Source organism: Kwoniella shandongensis, chromosome 3 (assembly GCF_008629635.2).
Source record: "Kwoniella shandongensis chromosome 3, complete sequence".
Classification (NCBI taxonomy): domain Eukaryota; kingdom Fungi; phylum Basidiomycota; class Tremellomycetes; order Tremellales; family Cryptococcaceae; genus Kwoniella; species Kwoniella shandongensis.
In genome coordinates this window covers 1,768,577-1,786,399 of record NC_089289.1, presented here as the reverse complement: position 1 = coordinate 1,786,399, position 17,823 = coordinate 1,768,577, and the positions used below count along the sequence as shown (strand labels likewise).

The 17,823-nt window shown below is 48.1% G+C and overlaps 8 protein-coding genes across 8 annotated transcripts; 2 read left to right on the top strand and 6 right to left on the bottom strand.

The window, feature by feature from the left end:
- Nucleotides 1-684: 684 nt before the first annotated feature.
- Nucleotides 685-1,096, bottom strand: CI109_101994 (uncharacterized protein; the record flags this gene model as incomplete). Its single annotated transcript, XM_065967059.1, has 2 exons — nucleotides 685-897; nucleotides 1,073-1,096. The coding sequence occupies 2 exons, from the start codon at nucleotides 1,094-1,096 to the stop codon at nucleotides 685-687; spliced, it is 237 nt and encodes a 78-aa protein (XP_065823131.1).
- A 64-nt stretch (nucleotides 1,097-1,160) lies between these two features.
- Nucleotides 1,161-2,269, bottom strand: CI109_101993 (uncharacterized protein; the record flags this gene model as incomplete). The annotated part of the gene is made up of 6 exons (XM_032007694.1): nucleotides 1,161-1,183; nucleotides 1,239-1,283; nucleotides 1,408-1,700; nucleotides 1,811-2,041; nucleotides 2,162-2,193; nucleotides 2,264-2,269. The coding sequence occupies 6 exons, from the start codon at nucleotides 2,267-2,269 to the stop codon at nucleotides 1,161-1,163; spliced, it is 630 nt and encodes a 209-aa protein (XP_031858040.1).
- A 542-nt stretch (nucleotides 2,270-2,811) lies between these two features.
- On the top strand, nucleotides 2,812-4,734 carry CI109_101992 (uncharacterized protein; the record flags this gene model as incomplete). The annotated part of the gene is made up of 7 exons (XM_032007695.1): nucleotides 2,812-3,593; nucleotides 3,757-3,865; nucleotides 3,938-3,944; nucleotides 3,997-4,067; nucleotides 4,227-4,465; nucleotides 4,560-4,608; nucleotides 4,705-4,734. The coding sequence occupies 7 exons, from the start codon at nucleotides 2,812-2,814 to the stop codon at nucleotides 4,732-4,734; spliced, it is 1,287 nt and encodes a 428-aa protein (XP_031858041.1).
- Nucleotides 4,735-5,227: 493 nt separating this feature from the next.
- On the bottom strand, nucleotides 5,228-6,926 carry CI109_101991 (uncharacterized protein; the record flags this gene model as incomplete). Its single annotated transcript, XM_032007696.1, has 2 exons — nucleotides 5,228-6,630; nucleotides 6,713-6,926. 2 exons carry the CDS (start codon nucleotides 6,924-6,926, stop codon nucleotides 5,228-5,230), a joined length of 1,617 nt encoding a protein of 538 aa, XP_031858042.1.
- A 1,679-nt stretch (nucleotides 6,927-8,605) lies between these two features.
- On the top strand, nucleotides 8,606-9,905 carry CI109_101990 (uncharacterized protein; the record flags this gene model as incomplete). The annotated part of the gene is made up of 3 exons (XM_032007697.2): nucleotides 8,606-8,635; nucleotides 8,942-9,236; nucleotides 9,307-9,905. 3 exons carry the CDS (start codon nucleotides 8,606-8,608, stop codon nucleotides 9,903-9,905), a joined length of 924 nt encoding a protein of 307 aa, XP_031858043.2.
- Nucleotides 9,906-11,385: 1,480 nt separating this feature from the next.
- On the bottom strand, nucleotides 11,386-12,973 carry CI109_101989 (uncharacterized protein; the record flags this gene model as incomplete). The annotated part of the gene is made up of 6 exons (XM_032007698.1): nucleotides 11,386-11,599; nucleotides 11,746-12,088; nucleotides 12,205-12,269; nucleotides 12,368-12,484; nucleotides 12,667-12,723; nucleotides 12,795-12,973. The coding sequence occupies 6 exons, from the start codon at nucleotides 12,971-12,973 to the stop codon at nucleotides 11,386-11,388; spliced, it is 975 nt and encodes a 324-aa protein (XP_031858044.1).
- A 387-nt stretch (nucleotides 12,974-13,360) lies between these two features.
- Nucleotides 13,361-15,010, bottom strand: CI109_101988 (uncharacterized protein; the record flags this gene model as incomplete). Its single annotated transcript, XM_032007699.1, has 7 exons — nucleotides 13,361-13,455; nucleotides 13,522-13,680; nucleotides 13,793-14,005; nucleotides 14,093-14,208; nucleotides 14,329-14,470; nucleotides 14,545-14,627; nucleotides 14,730-15,010. 7 exons carry the CDS (start codon nucleotides 15,008-15,010, stop codon nucleotides 13,361-13,363), a joined length of 1,089 nt encoding a protein of 362 aa, XP_031858045.1.
- A 545-nt stretch (nucleotides 15,011-15,555) lies between these two features.
- Nucleotides 15,556-16,847, bottom strand: CI109_101987 (uncharacterized protein; the record flags this gene model as incomplete). The annotated part of the gene is made up of 6 exons (XM_032007700.2): nucleotides 15,556-15,795; nucleotides 15,873-15,980; nucleotides 16,047-16,106; nucleotides 16,169-16,251; nucleotides 16,339-16,598; nucleotides 16,717-16,847. The coding sequence occupies 6 exons, from the start codon at nucleotides 16,845-16,847 to the stop codon at nucleotides 15,556-15,558; spliced, it is 882 nt and encodes a 293-aa protein (XP_031858046.2).
- Nucleotides 16,848-17,823: the final 976 nt, after the last annotated feature.

Genomic DNA, 17,823 nt, shown 5'->3' with positions numbered 1-17,823 from the left:
ACCAGTATGTAGTCATGACACGCCTTGGTATGATGTAACGTTTATTTCCATAATGTCTCTCTCGCAAGACCTGCTTGGTGTGTCTGCCATATTACGCTCTAGAACGAGCTCCTCGCCATCCATCAAGTACTGTACTGTAGACATGACACGCCATGATATAATAATAACGTTTATCAATCATGTCTTTTGCGCAAGACATGCTTAGTGTGTCATATTACGCTCTGAACCGCGCTTTTCGTCATCCAATATTCAGTCATCACACGTCCTCGTCTGTCAAAATGTTCTGTTTCGAGAAGGTGTTTCTCTGTCCAGTACGAGTCAACAAGTCAAAACGGAGAGAGTTGAATGCATTCATCGGTTCGGATCGGATCGGATCATCGCTCCATCCCTTCCTCTCACATCGCGCATCTCACATCTACTATATATAGATAGTATCGTCTCTTTAGTTTCTTTTCGTTCCGTTCTCGGCTGAAGGTTGAACCTAAGCCAATTTATCCAGATTGTGGTATGATGTACAGCATCGAATTCCAACCCCCTCCTTCCTTCCCCGATCAGTCTCAACGGGTATATATTATGCGTTTTCATCCCCTCTCTCCTATCACAACAACATATCTCCCATCTCCCAGTTCTAGCATCCCCACAACCCCTGCACCCCAGACCCCAAGCCAGCGCTCGAGCTCACGCTTACGCTTGGGGGTTCCAAGGTCCAGCATCGCTCAAACTACATCCTCCTTTACAGTTACACGTACCCCCCAAATCGGAGGGCAAATTCTCCTGTGGGATGTATTGTAACAATTCGGTCTTGTAGCCTTTACCGAGGATGTGGATCTTGCGGACGGTGGCTTCGTCGAGCCAGGGTTTGATGAGGGACCAAACGGTAGAGAAGAGGTATGGCGCCTGTGTGGGGAGGGGGCCGGTCGGCGGTGGAAAAGAACACATAAAACGCCCGAGATGAAGTTGATGAAATGACGCGTGGTTTGCGTTGAGTCGTATAGTGATCGTGGGAGGGGGATAGAAGGATGTCGACACCTGGTCAGCATAACTCGTTTTGGTAAATGACACTCGCACTCACGTTAATGATGAACATGTGACCCATAGTCTCGGGCTGATGGTGGCAGAAAGAGAAGCGTCAGTATATGTTTTTGCAAGCTGGAAGCTTGTCAATGTCTAGTGGAACATACGTCTGTAGGGGTTGTCTGTCAGCTCTTGACGGGAACTCTCTACACTATCGCACTCACAGTTGTTTTGACCGATCGCAGAAGCGGCAGATACGTAGTCCTTGACTATAGACGAAACACCACTATCAGCCTCTTCTCCAACACATATATTGACAATTCTAATCTTGCACGAGGCACCGCAGCGTAGCGCCGCGTTCGCGTTCGCGTTCACGTTCGCTTCCCCACTCACCTTTGTAGAAACTTGAGATACCGGCATTGTAAAGATCCAAGATTGTACAACTCGTCTCTACCAAATGTCCCACTTGCTTTGAACAAGCCTGGCACCTCTCCCCCAAGAACTTCTCATACTCTGAAACGAGATGTTTGAGCTGTCTGTCTTGGGTTGTCAAGGCGTAAAGCTTGTTGATGTCTAGTTTGCCGAGTTGTTCGATGTACAATGGTCTTCCCTCCTTGTCGGTCTTGTGGTAGAATTGAGGGTAATATTTACTAACTTCGGTTCGTTCGGGATAGTCAAAGCCGTTCCTACGCAACGACAAAACATCGAATACGAATGTCAGATAACGGTAACATGTAGCTTGACGATAGAGAGAGTAGGAAGTGGGGGATGGTGGATAGAGATCCACACTACTCACGCAGCGATGTCGTCCGCTCCAAATTCCTTTCTCCACTTCTCGTTGTTGGCCCACATCAACTTGGCCTTTGGAACATCGAATTTCCTCGCTCGGAGGAATCGAAGGAGCGTACTTTCGTCGAACCTGTCATATCCGAGTCGAGAGACGAGCGCGTCCTTGTCGGCAGGGATGAGTCCCTCGGCGGTCAATTCTTCTCGGAATTGAACGAGGATGGATTGTTGTGAGTCGGTACTGCATAAAGTGGAAATAACGCGACGTCAGCTCGAAGTAACAAAGGTGAGAGATGTAATGCGGGCAGGAGGATGCGCGTGACGATGGTTCGATCAGTGATAGACAGAAGAGACCGCTCACAGATGTCCGGGGTGACCGGCAAGGGCGTTGGACTACAAAGGAGATACAGGTCAGTCATGAACGTGGTAGAAGTGCCCGAGGTGTTGAGAAGTTGAAACTCACAGCCATTTTGAGTGTAGCGCAAGAACGAGGTTTGGGCAGGGAGGAAGTAGCAGTTGGCGGAGATGGTCAGATCAGACGAGATGTTGTCTATGAGTGTAAGTGAAGAAGTAGAGACAAGATATAGCAAAGTATTGAATGCGAGCGTCGTGCTTTGGTATCTGTTCGAGACGGTGACTGCTGGTGTTAGAGTGGTTGGTATTGGTGGTGACGCGCACGAGCCACTCTGACGCAAGGTGAAAGGGGGGATGAGATGAGATGGAATGGGATAAATTATGGTAAATGTATATTGCCAGTAATGTCTGTATATATGTAATCTGAATTTGATCCCGTTGAATGATGCACTACCAGAGTGCGATCAAAACAAAAACAAAACAAATGGGAGACAAAAGGGACCCGATGTGAGACATGGGAGACACGGAGCCACGTACTAGTGAGTGATGACAGGTAGTTAGTTACCCGCACACCGCTCTGATCATACCAAGTATTCGTATTCGCACTGTATTCCCACGACGACATCCCTGGTATATATACATCATCGTCATCTTGCAATGTCATCATACTTGGGCAGACCTTCAGGTGGTGACTCCCCTTTTGCTATTGGTGATCGTGCTATGCGTGATACATCATCACCACAACCACCAAGTCAACGAAACCCTACACCGAGACAAGCCATGCCACCTCCAGGTCCTGGATCGATGTCAACTCCCAGTCCGTATGGGAGCGTGAGCGATGAAGCGAGGAGGAGATATGAAGAGAGGTATGCGAAGAAGAAGGCAGAGGAAGCAGCGAAATTGGCTGCGGAATCTCAACCACAACAACAACAACAATCACACGGTCCTCCACAAGGTGGTGGTTATCATCCAACCCCTCCACCACCCCCACAGCAACAACATAGCTATCAACAACAACAACAACAACAGCAGCAGCAACAACCAAACTTCCCACCGAGACAACAATACACTTCACCCCCTCCTCCTCAAGGTGGATTCGATCCCAGACAACAACAACATTATCCCCCTCCTCAACAACAACAACAACAACAGGCTCCACCTCAGGGTTACGGTCAACGACCACCTTCTCTCCAACGTCCTCCACAAGGCTATCAATCACCTCCTCCTCCTCAACAGCAACAACAACCCCCTCCCCAGCAGCAACAGCGATGGAGTAATACCCCTTCGCAAGGAAATGGCGGACCACCACCTCAGCAACAATGGAACCAGGGTGGACCTCCACCACCTCCTCAGCAACAACAACAATGGCAACAACCTCAACAAGCGCGTAGTCCGCCACCTCCCCCTCAGCCAGCAGAGGATCCTGAGCTGAGAGCGATGTGAGTGAATCAGATCTACTTCCATGCCTCACACTGCAGTGTGTGTCCCTCAAAGCGAGCAGGAATCGTGATCGTTGTTAGGCTGGCACCATCCATTAGAACTCGATCACTACCCCGGTGTACAACGTAGAATGGACGATGGCTGATAACAACCATGTGACAGGTTCAACCAGTTCGACTCGCATCGTTCAGGTCAATTAAGCGCCTACGATCTTCAACGACTGCTTGCCAAGGATGCGACCATGGATGCTAGAGAGGATTGCGTCAAGATGGTGAGCACAATCATGTCCTTCTGTGCTTTGGCCTGTTTAGGTGGTATGCTGACGTGTTTGGTTGTCTTGTAGTTGATGAGTGAGCTGCCTCGAGCCGTACTCAGAGTAATTGATAGCTGACAGCTTCGTAGACATCTTCGACACCGACAGAAGTGGGAGTATCAACTTTATGGAGTTTGAGGGGTTGTACCGATACATCCAGGTGGGTAGTGGTTGATGTGGCGAATGTGTTTCGTCATGCTGATTTATGATCAACGTCTCCCCTACTCTTTCCTCTCTTCCTCGACTCTAACCTTCGTCCTTACCCTCCCTGTTCAATCACTTTATCATCTCTGCTTGCAACTCGTTTAACTCTTGATAGGACTGGCATGGCATCTTCCGTCGATTCGACCGTGACAACTCCGGTCTCATCGATCGCAAAGAGCTTCACAACGCACTTCTCGGATTCGGGTTCTCCCTCCCTGGGGAGATGGTCCGCAAGCTCGAGAAGCGATTCGCACCTCCGCCTATACCTGGACAACCACCCGCAAAGGGGATTAGTTTCGATAGGTTCTTGATGGCTTGTGTTACTGTGAAGCATTACACGGAAGGGTTCAGGAGGTGAGTGCGGTGTGACATTTCTTCTGGAAGGAGGGATATAGTCATACATGTTTTGGTGAAACGGTGAGCTGACAATGTCATCTGGTGATCTCAGAGTCGACGCACGAGGTGAAGGACGCATCACGTTGGATTACAACCAATACGTGAGTGTGACTCTGATAACAGGCTTGAGCTCTAGTCTTCTGCATCGCGTACCTATTGTCTGTACAACTGTGCTGATGATCTCATTTTCGTTGCAGATGGACTTGGTTCTTGATGCTCCTAGCTAGTCTGGTGTTCATAGATCAGGAGGACAGTGCTTGTATTTAGGGATATCGGTCGAAACGAATAACACATATCATATACTAACAACCATGAGTGCTTATATACTCTTACGTGCAATCAATCATGCAACGACGATACCATGTTATGGTCAACGATGGATCGACAGACTGTGTATCATACCCAATCATCCCTACCGCATGTATCTACAGCTCCGCTATGAATAACCACTCCTCTCGGTAATCACCCAAGCTATGAAATTACTACTCTATCAAAACACTATTACTCCCCCTACCGCACGTATTTACAGCCACTCCTGCGTCTATAACACATAAGATCTCAATCCACCAAAATGCTCAGTCCCATCGCACAATCCCATCGTATCTACAGCTAAGTTATGAACAACCACTCCTCATTATGACAAAACACATCCGATCCAACCTCCTATCCTGGATATGACACCCGAAATCGATCCCATTCTCCGATCTCTGATCATTGTATTCAGCGCATAACATCTTTGCCCTTGTGTTGCCCTTCTCCTGCAAACTCATTGGGGTCAAACTCGCCCCAGGTAGCGGCGTCTGAGAAGCCAAAGTCACCTAATTGATCAAAATCGTTTGGATCAAAGTTGAACATTTGATTCTGACCTGCACCTGGGTCAAAGCCGCCTGTGAAACCAAAGCTTGCGTTGGGCCCAAAGGTGCTTGCAGGACCATGACCTGCACTTGAATCAAAGCCACCCATTTGACCAACTGCATGACCTGGATTGGCCCAATCACTGGCAACACCTGTGTATGAGGTGTCCTGCACTGGGTGTTGGTGTTGTTGTTGTGGAACCCAAGATGGCTGGGGGACTGAAAAGGCATTGCCAATGGATGATGAACCTGGCTGATCAAATACTTTGCTTGACCCAGGGTGAGATGCAAAGTGTGATGCACTGTTGTAGCCAGCAGCCAGGTCTTCGACGACTGAAGGATTCTCATACAACAGCTCTTCCATCTCCTTGTGAGACATCAGAAGATTGTCAGCACGTCCAGGTTCTGTGTCGAATGCAAATGCATTCTCAGAGGCTGAGAAACCATGTGTGACACAAGACAAGTCTGCTTCATCCAAGGGGTTTGCCTCCAGGTATGACGCTACCTCTTCTGCAGTGGGTGTACCAACTATCTGCTCAGGAGGCAAGGACATCACAGGTGGATGACCACGGACTGACAAGCTATGGTCAGAGAGAACCAGATTCCGGGAGCTTGAGGTTACTTGTTGCCCCAGAGGCAAGGTTGGTCCCGTCGAAGTTCTGGAAGCTGAACCATAGTCATGAGGCAGCAAGGTTTTGAAACCTGCTTGAGTCAGGCCCTTTTTGCCACGGGGACGAAAGTCAGAAAGCTGAAGGATAGGAACATCAGACCAGGGATCGGGTCCACTGTAGTTGTACTCAGGCCTTGGGTTGCGACAGTAGAAACCGGTCAAGCCTGTTCCTTCTTCATACTCTTTAGACCAAACCCAGTCAGCATACAACCTCTTGACATTGATGAAGGTTTGTGCAGGTTTCGTAACGTATCCACCCCAGTATGTGGTTGACTTTTTGATTGCCACATCATTGTTGTCCGTGACTTTGTACGCTGTTTTATCTCTGGGAGCTGCAAAGATTGGAGAGACAATGTTTTCATTGATTTGTGATTTTGAAGCGTAGGCAAAATACCTCAGACGGCCCATGCCAAAGCTTTCCACTATCCGAAGGTCCCGCATTGCCTTAAGTGTAGACTTATCAAGATGTGCAGACCTGACGGAATTTGCATGTAGGCTGAACTCATTGAGATCCATCTTGGCTATGTCCCTAGTAGGGTAATTTCGAAGTTCGAAGTGTACCCTTGTCATGGCTGTCTTTGAGGTCGGTCGGGTGCACTCTATTGAGAAACAGGTGGAAATTGGATGTGTAATTAGCATGTCTCTTCACAGTTTGTCTGGTGCAATGTAGTCAGAACATACCGTCATAAGCTTTCCTCCATGCTTTTTCTTTTGTTGCTGCCTCTTCCTCCACTAGTGTTGCTAAATCCTCTTCATCATCCTTTACAGGAGCCAAGAATCTCACCCACGCTGCCTCCTCAATGTGCTTGTGACCTGGTCTGTCACGAGATTTAGATATGCCATGGGTGTTTGATTTGCCTTGAGACTGAGATTTGCCTTTGCTAGATGGAGCCATCTTTGTCAAGTGATGTGCCAGAGGGAAGAGTAGATATGTTGTCAGGAAGGATGATAATATAGCGGGAATGGTTGCACAAGAAGTTGACCTGCAGCTATATCATGTGTCTTTTATACCCTGGAAAGTATTATGGCCAATTACGCCTGCTGCCCTTTCCTTTCATTGGGAAACACTGAAAGGATGCATTGCACCATCAATGATGTCATCAACTGCAAATGTTGCTCAGTATGTATCTGCTACAAGCTATCCTTTGATATCAAAAATGCATAACATGTCACAGCAGCCTGTTCCATTGAAAAATGTACCCCTGCTTCTGAATGGCACTACACCAATGATGCTAAATGACATCATGATGCTGTGCAAGCACATACTGCAATAATGCTGGGACAGCAACATCGCTGATCCTGTAATAACTCAATATGTTTCACTGATGAGCCATCCTTTTGCTTTCTCTGCTTCCTAACATATCACATCAATGAGCTTGATTGGAAGTCATATCCTTGTACAATATTCATACCATACAGGGCAAGTGATGTCACATTACATGACCAAGTTCATGCACATAAACCCTGGAGGCATCCTGGTTGACTAAGCTGTCTCTTCATGGAATCCAGTTGCAGGGGTTTGCAAAAAGCTTGCAAGGATGCTTTGCACCAAGCGTCATGGGATGTAATCACTGAGCCTATCAAAAGTCAATCTACCACAGCTATATGGAGACCTTCCACAGTTCTGCTATCTGACAAGACTCAAAATCATGTGCCACCTGACATGCACTCCTACTCCTCATGAGTAGATGACAATCGATGCCATATGTTTTACTTCTTTTCATCAAATTGAGAGGCGCCCTGGACGGCTAGGCTTGTCTTTGTTTGTATACAGCTTTGACCAGTCCTTGTGAGAGAAGGAAGCTAACAACAGCCTTGCTTCGCAATGTGCATAACAGCACCCATAAGGGAGAGGTCCTGTGAAATAAAACCCTTTAGAATTGTGGTGAAATCTCTATTGAGTGCAGTCAGTCATCAGACCAGTTCCATTCTGCAAGATTCCCTGGGGAGCCAAAACCACCTGATTGATCAAATGTTATGTTTTGATCCAAGTCCGCCATTTGACCAAAATGTGCACTTCGGTCAAAGCTGCCAGTTTGATCAATCATGAAGTCTGCAAATGACCAATATCTGTCACTATCTGTGATGTGGGCGGAATCGTCCATCTCTTCAGCTGGTAATTGCGTAAGGAATCCCTGACATGTTATAGCAGCATGTTCCATTCAGCAATGCACCCTTGCTTCTCAGGAATGCAGTATAAATGATGTCACATTGCATCATGGAGCTGGGCGATCATGTATTGCAGAAAGGCATTCATGATGCCATCATTGATTTTTTCAGTGTATCAATCTGTTTCAGTATTGAGTCATCCTTTTGCTTTCTTGACTTTCTGACATGTTACAGTGATCATCTCTATTTGTAGTCACATCCTTTTACGACACATACAAAGGGCAAGTGATGTCACAATACATCGTCAAGTTCTGATTCACAGACCCCAGAAGTGTTTTGTGTTATCAAGCTATATTCTCTAATGAACCAGCTAGCAGGAACTTGTAAAAGCCCTGCAGAGATGCATTGCAGCAATCGCAGTGTAATCACATCATTGACAGTAAGAAAGCCTACTATACTTCACCAATGGCTATCATATTACATATGGGCCGCATTGTATGTCACAAATTCCCATACAGATATATGTAAGATGTGTTCACCTGGAGGAACGGCCTCTCAGGCTTGGATGCCATAATATTATCAAAGGGAGCCCACAGAAACATTGTTTCATCCCTGCCCATTTGCAATTACGAGGTGCTGTCCCTCCTTTCAATAGGCATTGACATCCAAGAGCTCGCCTTCCTTTAATGGCAGTGGCTTTCTGAGCCCTTGGTACAAGTATGCCTGACAGACTGCAGGGTACAAATACAAGGCCCAGACACTCTGTGTTGGGATCATATCTTGCCACCAAAACTCAATAAGCTCACCAAACTACATCATACCAGAAAATTCCACATTCCCTATTCCACAAACATCATGTCATCTCAAACCAGTGAATCCCAACCCACCGCTACTTATTCAACCTCAGGCCTGCATCATAGTCTACAGGAGGTTCTAGACTCTGCCGCTTTACCTGGAAGCCAGCGTGCCGATTTTGCACACGATTATGTCAATCGACTTCAGTCGCTGGCTATGCGTGGGACCACGCAAGCAAGCTTAGCTGCTTCAACAAGTCAGGCTTGGGTTGAAGCCTACCGAGGGGCAAGTTTGGACAAGAGTGAGTGGAGCAATCTTCAACACGCTCTGAGTGTATGCATGGGTGACTGACATTTACTCACACTGGTCAGATGACAAGGGTAAATACTTGAAAGCATTCATGCCTAAACAGACTAAGTCTTGGGCGGGGATGTCAAGCAGTGGTCAGAAATTCAAACCAGATGAGACTCTCAGCGCCTGGGTGCAGGATCCCACCCTTGCAATGGCCGAGCTGGGCAAGAATTACAAGTCATTCTGGGATGCGAGTGATGAAACGAGATTCATGATTACTCGAGCTATCATTGACCTCAGTCTGGAGCTACGTCAGACTTACAACACTCAGGTATCTGCACAAACCTGTCCACATAGCCACAATTCCGCTTCTTCCTTCAGCCAGAATCATGAATCATTGCCCAACCCTCACAATGCCAATCTTGCGCCAGCAATTTACAGCAGTCCATACCAAGCAGATGGATATCACTACCATACACCTTCTTCTGGGTATGCAGGCCCTCAGTCTCAGGGAGGTCATGTCTATCCACCTCACGCTGAAGTGGCTAGTTACTATGAGGGTGATTATTCTTCAGCAAATCTGACTATCACACAGTCAACTTCACAGCAAGCCGTCACATCAACTCGGGCAGCCCCCAGATACAAGAAGCGTTCAAACATCTACAACTTATTGAACTGAGAGCTTGTTGTATCCCACAATAGCCCTCAAGCAAAACAGAGAGAGCAAACAGTTAGAGTATTACACTGGTGTAGAGGATGACAGGAGGTTCTCAAAGGAAAAGACAGTAGTTTTGGGCTTGTTCTACGATTGACTAAGTTTGAATGCTACAGTAGTGATGGCAGTAAACGGTGGTGATGACAAGAGTAGTGATTATGATGAACGGGTGTTGGGTTTGAGACCAACTGTGTGACTCTTTGAATGGGACTCAACCCACATGCAGGGAAATAACAGTTGATAGCAGAGAAGATGTGGGGGATTATTTGTGTTATTTGCCGCTCAGGTTGATTTCCTACCTTAATAAGTTGGATCTCCTTTAGATACATGTTCACTGACACTTATGTCAGAGAAAGGTACATAGAAAGGTACAGCAAAATGTCTCCCACGAAGCAATCATGGTCCAGAGCCACATCAAATACCATTTTTTTTAAGAGGCATGTAAATTTTCAACTTGATATAGCCCAATTCCCCCTTTGTTTACACAATAACCTCACAAAGGATTATCATACAGTGCAAAAATCCTTCACAGCAAGCTACCTGCTTGGACACCTTTCTCTGAAATGCTCTACCTTAACATGATCTGCTGTGTGGTGCAAGTCATGTTTTCTCACTGGCCCCGGAAAGAGAAGACAGTGCTCTGACCTCTTGGTTAGTACTCTGGGTACAGGAGATTGTGGCTCTTGAGTCCTCAGCTTCTTGCTTGGCCAAAATCACATCGTTGGCACTAGTAAGGTATTCTTTCAAGAGATCACAAGCTTGGGTGAACTGTTCTGTCCCAAGGCTGGACAGGTTTGGTCTTCTCTTCATGTCCTGTTCCAGCTCCCTATCACAGGTGGCGATAATCGAAAGCTCATTGGGGTCTTTGACAATCCACTCCGCGCAAAGCCTGTCAAGGTCATCTCGTGCACCTGCATGTATTGTCAATGGCTGTCCTGTACAGGGGAGATATGCTCACTGAATCTAACTGACATGAGCTGATTTTGAGCGAAAATTCGTACCATTTGCGACTTGAGCGGTCCAGATTGTGTTGAGCCTCTGAACCGTCTCTGTTTCTGTCACTCCGGCTCTGATCCATTGTGATGTACTGATTGTGGGTGTGAGGGAATGATGTGTTCGACGCTTTGCGAGGCAGATCACGATATGTCTTTATTTAGTCAGCACGTTGTGTAATAGCGTGACTCTCTGAAGTCTGCGATGGAGTGGCGACGCTTGAATTGTTGTATGAAAGAGGTGGAAAGAGATCGGAAGACTTCAAGTCCAGGCATCGTTATCGCATAAGACATTCGGGTCAAACGCACTCCCGACTTGAGTACAAAGGATGGCGTACCTGATACGTCAAGAAGATATGAATGGCATCGAAGGTCTCAACAATCGAAGTATTTGGGTGTCAACGGAGAAACGAATACGCATGCTCGCACGCATGCACTCGCTCGTAAACATATTACAAGATCGCCTGAGCATTTGGCGGACTCGCAATGCCCCCTTCTACATTCAGCACCATACTCGTCAAGAAGAATGTCCACCTGCCCAACTCTTCGCACTTCTTAGCAAGTTCGCGAAGGTCGAATAGCTCGCCGATGGGCATTCCCCATCCGCCTAGGAAGACTTGGTGGTTCGATAGAGGGGTGAGGGAGGGCCATGATTCGTATGCTGGGCTGTGGGCGAAACGGGTTGTCGCAGACATTACATCGTAAAGAGGTCAGATAAGAGGGAATGAGGGAGTGACACAACTGATCAGTACTTAATCCACAGCTTTGCACTTCCTGCTTGCCTGGTAGGGAGGAAGCGTCACCACACTCACCAATCACTAGCGACCGCTGCTATCCCTTTCTCCCAATGCCACTTCAAGACTTCCTCCCCCTGGGCCACACCACAACTCGCATTCACATCTCTCTTCTTCAATGCCTCCCTTTCGTTCTTAGTCTTATCGACTATCCCCTCCGTATATCCTGTTCTGACAATCAATATATCTCCAGGGAGGATGTGCACGTTGAACTCTTCCGCTGCGGCTTTAAGAGTCGAGAGCGACACTTGGGATTCGGACCCATTGGAGTGTGGATCAAGAGGCGGGAGCGAGTGACGCGAGAGGAAGAGGGGGATGTCGAGAAGATGCGCTTGGGACGTTATAGGTTTCCGGGCGAAGTCTGCGATGATGGCATGGGTGATCAGCGAAGATACGGATAGTTGAGATTCGAGCGCATTGATGATAGTGCAAGGTACCTTGCGACGGGAACGTCTGTACGAAGATGAATGAACTCACTATGTATACCATACTTGATAACAGACTTGTCACTTGCCTCATCGAGCGTCAACCCGCCATAAAACCTATCGACAGTAAAGCACCAGTAAGCCTCCACAGATAGATACGAAACGCAGAGGCTGATAGACATAGTAGTGAGGAGTGGTGCAGTATGCCTACTTACCTATACTGACCCTTCTCGGGATAGTCCTGATACGGATAATGTCTAAACCCGTCCCATTGTGTTGATGATTGAGTGTTCAAGGACAGTTCGTCGTCATTCGAATGTCCGCTGCATTTGCTATAGTGGGGAAGTTCAAAAAGCTTAGCACGAGCTCTGGATTGCCCGGCCTGAGAGATAGACATAGTAGCACGCCCCCTAAGCCGCCGCCCTGGACGAGGAAGGCGGGAGTTACTCAATAGAGTGCCCGGAACGACGGGAAGTATGGGGAGCAGGGGATAAAGTGAGTGGGAAAGACTTACATCTCGTGAGTGAGGGGCTTTCGTGAAGCATGAACAGGCATAAATCCCAATGGCAAACTATCACATCCACCCTCTCGTCAGCTCATCTCCTTTGTCCTCGGCTAGGCTTTTCTTCGTCTCTCACTGACTTGAGATTGATCGCGATCCCTTCTGTTATCGTATCTTTGCCTCGTTTGATCGCCTCGGGCGTTATCAGGTTGAGTCTACCTAGTTCATCATCTGGTCCATTGAGTCCCCAGGCGTTGTAGGGCGGTCCGGGTTTCGTGAGTGGGAGCGAGGAAAAGGGTGGAATCGCAGTCGTGGACATGGTGTGTCGGGCGTGAGTGCAGTTATCACAAGTCGTGTCAATGAGCTCTGGTAGGGGAGGTGCGATCTCTGAATGAGTATGTCTGCCAGGATTGAGGTTTGGATCGTTCTGCAAGGTGAGTATCTCAGAACTAATGTTCGAAATATGATAATGGGGTAGTTGAAACGAGCGGGTCAAGAATGGTGGTCACCGGCTCGAAGCGATCCGATGACGTCGGGACAATATTTCCGTCGGAAAGTGAGATCACATAGTTCTTTCACCAGGGCGCATAACAGTGAAACCATGGCATGCATCACACTGCTACTTCTCAAACTACAAACTCTTCGTCGCCAGCGCTCGCGCGGTAGTGAACTTCCAGTGCTTGGATCTTCGAGATCACTCAACCACTTAGCCCCTCAGCTTGCCAGGAGGAAGCTTGAACGCTCCGATCTGCTCAAAGTAGTCAAGTGTGTCCTTCAACGACTCTGCAAGCGGTCGGTCCACTAAGTTACAAAATCAATATCATCAGTCTGTCGAATCATTCATTATTGGATGATCGCAATACTCACATTTCAGACCAAGCTCCGCCTTAGCTTTGGAAGTGTCGATGCGCCAAGCGCCCTGACGAGCGATAGGGGTCGGTTCGTCAGGCTTGCCGAGGGAGAAGTAGGCATCGAGATCAGGGCGGACCTTGCGATATGTATCGGCGATGATCTGGAAGTCGTACACTGTGGGGCGGAAGCACGGTGATAGCTGTTAGCTTCTATGTGTATCGACCCAGACGACTCGAGCAGTGAAAGTCGTTGACGGTGAAAATGCCAAAGAAACTCCGTCACTCACATCCACCGCTGAGCAAGAACCTGCCGCTCTTCTTCCAAGTAACAGCTCTATAAACTGCCAAAGCACAGTCCCTGACGTCTATCCAACTTGTCGATACTTCGGAATTGAGAGGTGTGTCTTTGCCCTGAATAAGAGCGACGAGTTCACCGAGGGACGATTGAGCGTCGGCAAGTACCGCAGGTTCAGTAATGTGCAATGGAGGTCCGTAGTTCACTATCGGAGTACGAGGCAGAGCATTGTCAGTCCACTAAGTGAAGATCACTTCGAATGCTGGGACAGATGAGCTAGGTGACGACTTACTGGGCGGAGCGAGGATGGAGAATGCCCAGTTGGGTTTGTTCTCCTCGACCCATTTGAAACCAGCTTGTTCGGAATATTTCTTCGCAGCGCAATACCACATCCCAGCTGCGAAGGGTCTATCGTATCGACAAGATATCACGTCAGTGATTGTTTGTCGAGACAAGTAGGAAACCACCATCCTTGGATGCTATGAACGGCACAAGAAGGTAGATCTGACCAAATGCGATACGACGTACTCATCGGGCCTCTTGTCTTTGATATCAACCTCTTCTAGGGGAAACCAATCGTTCTCGCCGTATACCTTCTTTGCCTGTTCTTCAGGGGGAAGGAGGGCAAAAGCGGATGCTACCGACGACATGATGGAAATGCTTTCGATAGCTGGTTATATAAGTTTCTGTCAGCTCGAGACGGAACCTCCTGTGTGGATGTAGTCTGTAGAGTTTCACACTCACTAGTGCTGTCCTTGGCTGCCTGAAGAATACCGAGAAGACCTTGTATCGTGGGGTTCTTGTAATGTTCCCAAGTTTTGCCGTCCCTACAAAGAGAATGTCTCAGAGTCAGAAACAAAGTTGCCTTGTACCTCCCACCCCCGCGTTCCCGCAGTCAAGTTGGCTGAGTTCAATACCACTTGACTTACTGGTTGACAGGAGCGGCGAGATGTGCCACCCCCTTCACGCCCTCCAAAAACGGTCTGAACGTCTCCCCTCCATCGGGGATTGTGAAATCTTCGATTGTAACAAGTTCTACTTTGCCCTCATCGAACCATCTCTTGAATACGGGGTTCTTCTTCACTTTCTCTCCGGTGGAGGCGGATCGGACGGATCCTCGGACTGTCCAACCGTTCTGGAGGAAAAGAAGAGCGACGTGGGTGGCGATGTAGCCGTTCAGACCGGTGATCGCGATGATGGGTGCGGACATGATCAGCGAGTAAGTGCAGATAGTAAGTAGTCTTATGGATGGGTGCTGCGATCTCAGGTACGTGTTGTGTGAGTAGGTGAAGTGAAGATAGTGGACCAAGCACTTCGCTCTTTATACCCATGCTCGATACATGGATCGTCTAGAGCTCACTCAGCATCTCATAAGCGCAGCTGTGACTGACGTCCACGGCTCACTAATCGTACATCGCGTGAAGCACAAAGATGAGGAAATGTCATTCTGAATTGTCAAGATGATCTAATCTATAAATTCACTCGTCATAATACTAAGTGCCACATCGATTGAGATGCTGATTAAGCCTTAGGTCGAATTACCGGTTTTGGGAATTCTGCGACTGGGTCAGGACAATGGTCCTCCACTTGACCTCCACTCCCTCCACTTGAAGGAAGTAACCCCACCGGGCATGGTGCACGTCTGGCTTTATCGGCAGTCTACTGCGTATAGGCATTGCCGTCGGTGTACACCATTCTATGCATGGATGTCTTGTTTTTACTACTATGTACAAGCCCATCTGTGCGTGGTCATCCTCACCGGTCGAAAGGAACGTCGTGCCATGGTCTAGTATGCTCTACCCCTCGAGACGTTCTCCTAACTTCGTGAGGGACGAAATGAGGTGATTTCCATGCAAAGATTCCACCGCTTGCAAGTGTGTTCGTAGCTTGCTCCTTGGACACTCTGGAAGGGACCACGTATGGTGGCTCTATCCTCGGAGTGATGATCGTGGTGCTGGCGCCTTTTCGTGTTCTACGAGCGGTCTGTCCCGATAGCTGCGAAGAAGGAGTGCGAGAGGGGGGATCGGACAACATTGCAAAGCGATATATGAAGTATCACATGGTGGACTTACCGAATCATCAACAGTCCAATACGAGCCTTTCTTGATCCCACCATCATTCGTCGGTCTATCCACCTTTACGAAACACTTGTTCAAGGATAGGTTGTGCCGCACAGAGTTCTGCATGGACGGGTATTATTTCGATATTATTTGCCCTGAGCGAGATTTGGAAGACGCGCTACTCACCTTCCAAGTTTGTCCACTGGTCTTATGCCATGGCCAACGTTCTTCGATCGCATCGTATATCTACACAGATGCAAGTATAAGCTCAATCACCCGTAGCATTTCGCAAAATAAGTATTGCTCACCTGTGACAGCGTCAACATTCGTCTCGGTGAAGCAGCGATGACGAGTCGTATGGCTTGAACATAGGTGATGTCGGGTTTGTATGCTGTATCATCCATCCATATGGTGCGCAATATACAATGTACTCGCTCAGGCAACATTCCGTCTTTGTACTTGCGGACATGCGACTCACCATCCCCTTTCTCGTCAAATGCGTATCCCAACTTCCTGCATATACCCGTCTCTTCCTCCCATTTTATCCAACACGCTTCAGCAATAGTCATGATTCCGCCATCCTTACTTGTTCTGCTTTGACTGGCGAGACGATGCTGGCCGAGCGGTGACCTGGCTCTGGATCGATATCGGACGAGATCGGAATGAGTGAGCTGGAAGGGTGGGTCGTCCAACTTCAAGGTCAGGGAAGAGGAGATACCGAGAGCTTGGACGACAGGACTATCACGTGAAGGAAGCGTCAGTGGTACCAAGTGTCTGGTGTGTGTGTGCGATTGGGGGGAGGTTCGTTCTTTGTATGATCGGCTGGCGATATTGGGCGTGATCGACGATGCTGGACCGCCGTCGGACCAAGAACGCGGAGTATGCTGCGCTTGGACCGTTGGTCTTGTTGGACATATCGCGTGGTTGAGAGGGAATGTGAACTGAGTAGACATGTGCTGGATGGTTTACAGCGTGATTGAGCAGCATTAAAGTCAGCAATGTGATCAGTGAAAAGTCAAGTGTTTCAGTGAACGACGTTGTTCATTGCAGCGATCGTGAAACATGCCCGGAAAACATTCATGGCTGGCCGAGCGCATTGACCTCTTGTTTGTACAGCTCCCCTTATACTCAAAGATGAGCAGGTATTTGCTTGAGCATTGCATATCGGACTGTCAGTCGCCGCCTCGCGATTTATCGTTTTCAAGCTGATGTGGTTGCTTTTCTCACACGCGTCAGCAATACTCATGAAGCAACGCGTGGATCAGCCCGAGCGAAGTCGGATAGTCTCTTGTCAGATAAGCTGATGCCGCGCGGAGTTTGAGGTGGATAGGTCAATGTGACCTATAAATAGCATCATCCGAACATTGTTAGATTGTCGATCCACACTCAGCAACGGATGCATCCGTGATGAGGGTGCATAGCAGGACTTGATGACGACCGTTTTCAACAGGAGATACAGTCTCGACGCGATCAAGAAGTATGCTGCACCGTATGTGCTCTACATCTATCTGCCGAGTGCCACACTGAGCGAGTTCGAGCTGTACCAGCATTTAGATTTGGGAAAATCGCTCATCCGGTTGAATTTAATGATCCAACCATAAACCGTTGTTTTTCGAGTGTGCAGGTCTGAAACGTCACATTGGTACAAGTACATGCACCGCCCCCCCTCATGTGTCAATCTATCTCCGCCGGAACCAGATCATCTCTCTGTTGCTGATCTGCCGAATCAGGAAATAATCTCGTTGCGATCAAGAATGCAAAAGGCTTGGCGGTGGTCGATGGGGTTGTACCGTACCACGTGCGACACCCTTGTTCCAACAACAACTGTCCGTATCAAACAATCAGTTATCCCCTACTGATAGTCTATCAAATGCTCTACCTTATTGTGTACAGGACAGCTCAATCTCACCCTCGCCAAGAATCAACAGTTCCCTTACGATTCCGCAAAACACGCGCCAGGTGT